The sequence below is a fragment of the Muscardinus avellanarius genome, assembly GCF_963383645.1.
Source record: "Muscardinus avellanarius genome assembly, chromosome: 8".
In the NCBI taxonomy this organism is placed as follows: domain Eukaryota; kingdom Metazoa; phylum Chordata; class Mammalia; order Rodentia; family Gliridae; genus Muscardinus; species Muscardinus avellanarius.
Window position 1 is genome coordinate 118,083,857 of NC_137794.1, and position 7,916 is coordinate 118,091,772.

Here is a 7,916-nt window from a genome sequence, read left to right on the forward strand (position 1 = left end):
TCAGCAATATGGGAAGAAAGGAAGTGCTCGATAGTCCTATGATCAGGTCTCAAGTTTTTTAGTAAAGCTGTGCCTCTGGAGTCTGAATTTTACAAATGTTTCTCAGTGTTTTTTGGTTTTTTTAATACCCCCCTTAACAGAATGGCTAGAAAGTGTTATAGATGGGTATTTCCTGTCAGAATCTGGTTCAAGTCCTAGTGGTAAAATCCAAACATGCATAGGGCCACCCTCTGACTGAGCCGCTCTGGAGTTTTTAAATCTGAGGATTAAAAAACAGCTAACCTCTAGCAATTCATTACCTTTTAGGTTTTCCCTGACCCGTTTCTCAGGCCCTGTATCATTTGTCTGTCACTCTAACTTTGGGGATGAGGAGTAATTTGCCGTGACCTCTTCTCTGATGGATCTTAGTTCTTTTTTCCAGATTTTAACTTGTTAGAATACATTACTGACTTTAAGTCCCTTCTATCAAGAACCAGAAATGGGTATTATTATGTTTTAAAACATTTTAGTGGGGTATAATATTATAGTCTTATTTCTTTTAAAGGTGATGCTTCAATTCCATTGCTTCTGATGAGAAATCTGCTATTGTTTTGTTTCATATTTATTCTTGTTACATACTGCATCTTTTTCCTAATTGGCTTTACTTTTTTTATTTTTTGTGGGTCTGGGGATGGAACTCGGGGGCATTCAACCTCTGAGCTATACCCCCTGCCCTATTTTTTTATTCTTTATTTTGAAACAGGGTCTCACTGAGTTGCAGAAGGCCTAAGTAGCTGAGGCTGTCCGCGAACCACGATCCTCCAGTCTCAGCCTCCAGAATGCTGGGATTACAAGCTTGAGCCACCATGCCCAGCGGCTTTACATTTTTAAATCAGTAGTTCAAGTATGTCTTAGCACAATTTTCTTCATGTTTCTTGTGCTTGGAATTCATTGATATTCTCTAATTTATAGTCTATAATTTTCATATTTGAAAATTTCTCATCCATTACTTCTTCAACATTATTTTATCTGTTCCCTCTCCTCTATTCATATAGGGACTCAAATTACAAGATTATGTAGCTCGTTGCCTTTTCCTAATCTTCCCAGCCTTCTTTTCCCTTCCTCTGTAAATTCACAAAATCTTCTGCAGTGTTAAACCTACTCTTAATTCGATTCAGTGCAAATCATTTCTAATATTGTATTTTTCATCTACTCAAGTTTCACTTGGATTTTTTTCTAAGGATAGAGATGTTTATTTAAAATGAGATAAAATGTACACTGGGTCAAATGAGAAGTCAGTTTCCATTTCAGCTAAACCCAGTAACACTACCCATGGTTTGAGTTTTTCTCTCTCAAAATTTATGTTGACACTCGATCCTCACAAGAGGTAGGGCCTTTAGAGAAGCCTAGGAAGAGGACTGGGGCCCTACATTAGTGAATACTAGCACCCTTTAGAAATGGGCTGGAGGAACTAGCCTATTCCTACCTAGTTCCTTCCTCATCCTTTTTGGGCAGATGAGGATACAGCAACAAAACATCTCCTAGAAGTGGGAACCAGCCCTCATTAGCCACCAAACATGCTAGTATCTTGACTTAGGCTTCCTAGCCTTCAAAGCTGTGAAAGATTAGCTATTGTGTACAAATTACTGAGTCCTATAGTAGCATATTATAGGACAAAGTCGTATGTTTTTACACATTTGTTTTCTGAGCCCTGCTCCATTAATGGTTAAAGTAATTCAGAACTAGTAACTAACTCATTAAGAACAGGATGCTATTTAGTAGGCTTCACAGGCAAATTCCAGATCCTTAAAATCTAGCTATTTACAATATAGTTGAGAAAAATATTTTTGCTGAACTTATGAATCAGATTACCTTCCACTTATTTTTGTACATATTTTCCCCATGGTGATTTAGACCATCTTCAAGCCAGTATAAATATTTCATAAGTAATATTTGGCCATTTTCTTTTTTTTTTTTTGTGGTACTGGGGTTCCTGGAAGCCCTTCTACCTCTGGGCTACACTCTCAGGCCTATTTTTACATTTTTATTTGGAAACAGGGTCTCCTAAGCCAGCACACATGGCTAGCTTCGATTCTCCTGTCTCTGCCCCCTAAGCGCGGGGATTACAAGCGTGCGCCACCACGCCCAGCTAGTAATATTTGGCCATTTTCTAACCTATTGAGTACATTTGATGCACAATAAGTTGATCAGCGATAAAAATACTAAATGTGAATTGTAAAGACATGACAAAACCAACTGGGACACACTTAAAAATCTTGCTTTAACTATTTCTTTTGGGGAGAAGATATCATACTTCTACTCATTAACACCATTTTTACGGCTGAAAGGACTTTATTATTTTTTTTACACCTATTATGCCATGAATTTATAGGGAATAGGTTCCAGCAGCTCAGGCTCCTTTCCACTGGTTCTCACAAAGTGTGCTTCTCTGGGTGGAACAGGTTGGCACTTTAGCTGAACCCAGGCACCTTTCTCTTTGGCTTCCCTCTTATTATCATTTTCTTTAACCTGCTTCAGGAAGCTGTCTTGACTCTCAAAGTGCTTAATATGCTTAATATGCACATTAATTCTCTTAGGAAGAATCTTATTCTTGACTTGTTTACCATAATGCCACCAGCATGCTAGGTAACATTACAAACTCTTCCAGTTTTGCCATGGTAATATTTGAGGCATGCCTTTTTGAACAGTACCCATTCCCTTACAATATCACCCTTCCTGTAGATTCGCATGTATGTGCCCAAAGGAACATCTCCATGTTTTCTAAAAGGACTAGAGAACATGTATTGGGTTCCTCTCTCTTCCCCTTTGTGTTTGTCATTTTGGCTAACTACTGAAAGATGGCGGCGAAAGACTTCATTTGGATTACCATGCTCAATATCTCTACATTCTTGAATATATGCAACTGATTAGCATAACTGACTTATATAAATAACTTTTTTTTTTTTTTGGAGGTACTGAGGATGGAACCCAGGGGCCTCCTACCTCCAGGCTACACTCCCAGACCTAGTTTATATTTATTTGGAAACAGGGTCTCTTAAAAAACCAGCTGAGGCTGGCTTCGAACCTGAGCAATCCTCCTGTCTCAGCCTCCCAAGCCTGGAGATTATAAGCATGTGCCACCACGCCCGGCTTATATAAATAACTTTTAATTTGACAAAATCTAGTATTACTTTGATGAAAACTACTACTACGTTCACTAAAACTTCTTTGGTGTCCTTTAGTACCAATTCTTTGTATATCTGGCATTTTTAAAATTACTTCTTCTAATCTTGGGTTGCACTACCCTGCTTCTTTGCAGGTCTGCCAGTATTTATTTGAAAACTAGACCCTCTATTTTACCTTTTTATGTGCTAGGTCTTTTATTTTGTTGTTGTTGTTGTTGTTTGGTAGTGCTGTGGTTCCTGGAAACCCTTCTACCTCCAGGCTACACTCCCAGACCTATTTTATATTATTTTTATTTGGAAACAAGGTCTCTTAAGCCAGCAAGGCTGACTTTGAACCTGAGTGATCCTTGTTGTCTCTGCCTCCCAAAGTGTGAGGATTACAAGCATGCGCCACCACACCGGGCATGTGCTAGGTATTTTTGTATTCTCAAAATTTTATTGAATATCCTTCTAAGATGTAATAACTTGCAAATAACTTAAAAGCCTTGATTTTGATAGGCAAGACCACAGAAGTACTTACATTTGTTTTTGGTGTTTTCTACTAATGAGGCAATACTTTTAGTGCACTAACAACATGCTAAGAAGTGAAAAGCCATATGATTGTTATGTCTTTCCTTTTATTGGTGGGAGCATAGCACTTTGGATGAGTTCAAGGATTTATTTCTGCTTTTCTGGGTGGTTCATTCACTGACCTTAGGTGTTTTTCTCACCAGGTGGGTTGATAAACCAAGTTTGGGAACCTGCTACAAACCTCAAGTGTTTATCCAGCCCTATCCTTTCCAATATTCTGCTCTGGAGTCTCATGCTAATTTGACCTACTCAAACTCCCAATGCATTGTTAACTAAGGAAGACCTCTACTGTGGCAGCCTAGAAACTTATCAGGCAATAGGTTGGGGTAATACTGAGACTCACTTTACCTTTCTTCTCAATTTCTATCCTATATTGCATAGCATCCAACCAATAGAAAGTTATCCCATATATTTCCTATGCTTTAAGTTGTTTCTGGTAGACATTACCCTAAGTTGGCTGCAATAAAAGTTCCTCATCATAAATAAACTTATTTTGGTCATCTGTCAAATTTCTGTGCCTACCTTTTAATTATAGAAGAGGTATTACTAACTCCCTAAACCTCTTAAAAAATCTTAATTTTGATTATGTTTAAGAGAATGCTTCTCTGAGGAAGGAACTGTTGTCTTCAAATACATTATACTCAAGGGACACAACAACACTGTATCAACTGCAAAAATTTTCATGGGGATGGGGCACACCTGTAGCCTCAAAATAACCTTTAGTAAATAAACTATTCTGAAAACTACATTTCTGCCATTTCTCCCTGTTGTGTAATACTTAGTATGCTCCTATTAAGATTATTTTATTCTTTAAGAATCTTTGTAATCATCTAAAAACATATAGATTGATTTAAATATGATCTTTTTTTTGTATCTATTAATACCAGTTGAGTTGAATTACTTAACCTATTGAAATGGCATTTCCTTACACTGAACTTAAGAGTACTGGAATAAACTGAGCTTGCTCCTGGAGTGACATTCCTTTAATGTTCATCAAAATACTATTTGCTCCCGGCCGTGGTGGTGCACGCTTGTAATCCCCATGCTTGGGAGGCGGAGACAGGAGGATTGCACAGGTTTGAAGCCTGCCTTGCTGGCTGAAGAGACCCTGTTTCCAAATAAGAATATAAAATAGGCCTGGGAGTGTAGCCTGGAGGTAAAAGAGTTTCCAGGAACCCCAGTACTAAAAACAAAAAACAAACAAACAAAAAAACCTATTCGCTAATTTTTTTTCAAATACATATGCACAAATGAGTCTGATCAAGTTTTCAATTTTTAGTGATGTGCTTACTGTTTTTTAATCTTTGTTTTCAAACAATAGAAACTTTTTGTTACAGTCTAGAAGAGAAGACTGAAGTAGTAGACTCAGACACTCGGGAGCCCTTCACCTCCTCATCTCAGTTTTGAATAAACCACAATCATTTTCTTGCTACTATTCCAAATAATTCACCTACTTAGCCTAATTAGGGTTTCAAACTCACTATAAAGTTAAGGAAAGTGGCTGCCAATCCCAACAAAACTCTATCCAATGAGGGATGAGTTCGGTTTCTAAAAAACTGAGGCACTACCACTTAGAAGTTAAAATAAGTGCAGGACAGATAAAATAATAATAGATATGAACATTGGTTCATCTATTCCATAATTTTTTCTGTGTACAAAAATATGGGAATTATCAGCAACTTGAAAGCTACAAATGACTGATCAGTGTATTCAGTGTCATTAGGCACATTTGGTGAGCGTTTGTACAATTCTCAGTATCTTCTCAATTACTTGTCTATGCAAATTTCTTACCTCTGGAAGACAAGATTTTAGAAAGGCTTATGACCAAATTCATATCAAATAAAACTGCCTTTGTCCATATCCTCTCTCGATGTATAAAGTGCAGCTACGTGTCTCCTCATTTTGAGTTCAAGTTCATTCAATTTTCAAGACATTTAGTAGACAGTAAGTTTATAGAAGTCATTGTCTGCCTCAAAATATAGAATTTGTCTTGCTGGTGACCTGTTATACAGACTTCCAATACAGTATTGGGTTTAGGTACAAGTAACTCCCAAAGTTCTAGGTTTCCAGCTTTGTTTTGCTCTTTTTTTTAGCTGTGTACATTTGGTTTGTTTATTTTTCTTCCATTAGTTTGTACTTTCCTCTGTAAAACAGAGACACCAAAATAACATCACAAGCTGCTGTGTTGCCTTGACTTTTAAGAGTGCTCTTTCATTTGGGAGAGATCTTGTCATATCTCGAGGTCTTCAAAATTTTACTTTCATCTCATCCTGTCGATCATGGATTTCATTAAGTTGGTATGAAAACCACTAGAGGCAAAGGAGTACCAGGATACAGGTTCTAGTCTTAGTTCAAACACTACAGTTTTATATCGTTGGGCCCACTATTTTCCTCTTCAAATCTCAATAAAAGATAAAGTCTTGATTACATTAATGGCTTTTCAAAGTAAGACATGTAAAAATACTGTATTGTACTACCAATAAAATTAAAGACCATTTTAATTAATATCAGACAAATCAACAGAATACTTTTAACTTTTTTCCCTATAAATATTATTCAAATACAATGGCTGTGGATATTAAGTACTCAACACATCTCATTATTCAGTTTGGCTTGTCATTTTTTCATAAATTTATGGTACGCATATGCTCACTTTGGGCTTGTAGAATTGCTTATGTGTGTACACACTAACTTCTGATTTTTGTGAAATGCAGTTATGTTGTCGGATTACTCCTTGGAAATCTGCAAGGTGGAGTACTGTAGAGTTCAAGATGATGTAAAAACTCAAGTAGTTAACATGGGGCTCTATGAGCTAACTCAGAAAATACCTCTTCTACGAACTAAAAGAATCGCGTGTTTTGTCGTTCAAAGCAATCTCGGGCTTGCGTTTTGCTGTGGAAGAAAATAAAAAAGGTGGGGAAAGCCTGCCCGCCTCCGCCCTGCGGTCCGGCACTCACGGCCTCTTTCTCGAACATGCTGGGCCTCCGCTCCTTCTTGGGCGCCGCCTGCGCCGGCGGAGTGGCCGCAGGGGCGGCCGGCTTGGCGCCTCGGCCGCGCTTCTCCATCTTCTCCGGGGCTAGTCCCCCTAACGCCTCGGCCGCCTCTCGCGAGAATTCAAGTTCGGCGCCTGCCCGCGCGCGCAGCCAGAAAGGACGTCCCGGGCCCCTCGTAACTCGGCGGCCCGGAGGCGGAGCGACCCGGAAGTGCGTCATCCCCGCGCGTCGCGGCCTGGACCCGGAAGTTATGGAGGTAGGCGGCACCGGAGCGGGTCGTGCGCGTGCCGCAAGACGGGGGGGAAGAGCTAGTGGCGTCCCACACGAAGCCGAGGGTGTTTGCAGAGGGAGGGCGGCCGGGAGGCTCTCTCCGTGCAGAGGGAGGGTGCCCGCGGGGCCAGATGATGTGGCTGCCGCTGACCCGGCGAAGCGGACGCCGCAGCGCTTCGGGGGGCACTCGGCACTGGCCGCCCCAGGGACGTCTTTGCTGGTGCCAGAGAGGACGAGCCACGCCGAGAGCCACCGTTGCGCCGCGTGTGCCTGGGATGCCTTGCCGAAGCCCCAGCCCGCGGAGAGCGGGACGCCCCTCTCCGCTAGAGTAGGAGGAGCCCGGCAGTCAGTACGCTGACTCTCGTCCAGGGCCAGCCTGTCTGTCCCGGCGACGCAGGGCGGCGGAAGGCGTGGTCAGTGTTTTAGGATCTTATCGTCAAGTTTGGGGGCAACTATGTGACATCGGATTGTCTGTTCTTTACACTCCCCGTAAAAATGTTTTTTTTTTTTCTTTTTCTTTTCTCTTTTTTTTTTTTTTTTTTTTTTTTTTTGCGGATCTGGGGATGGAACCCAGGGGCTTTAGACCTCTGAGCTACACCCTCTGTCCTATTTTAATTCTTTATTTTGAAACAGGGTCTCACTAAGTTGCGGAGGGCTCAGTAAGTAGCTGAGGCTGTCCGCCATATTTTGATGACTCTGGGATAGTTAATGACGAAAGATATAATGTACCATTCATAAAACGCACAGAACTTCTGTGAGCTCTATGTTAACAATTACAATCCATAAAATGATTCAAAGACATTAAACATCCGCTTTAAAATTCTTACATGCATTAGCTTTAATATCTAATCATTTATTTATGCAACAGTCATCTAGAAAGCATGTTAACAGCCGCCATATTTTGGTACATTCTTTTTTT

General features: G+C 40.3%; 1 protein-coding gene and 1 pseudogene across 2 annotated transcripts in view; both read right to left on the reverse strand.

Annotated features, from left to right (window-relative positions):
- The window catches only part of DYNLT2 (dynein light chain Tctex-type 2), a gene marked incomplete at both ends in the record, with an annotated part of 30,670 nt that extends 23,871 nt beyond the window's left edge, over positions 1 to 6,799 (reverse strand). The window contains one exon of the mRNA XM_080700761.1: positions 6,692 to 6,799. Coding sequence (XP_080556887.1) covers positions 6,692 to 6,799 — 108 coding nt within the window. The remainder of the gene's footprint in view (positions 1 to 6,691) is intronic.
- Positions 2,353 to 2,818, reverse strand: LOC308266513 (large ribosomal subunit protein eL21-like; annotated as a pseudogene). The gene has a single exon. The product of its transcript is annotated as a large ribosomal subunit protein eL21-like (transcript).
- Positions 6,800 to 7,916: the final 1,117 nt, after the last annotated feature.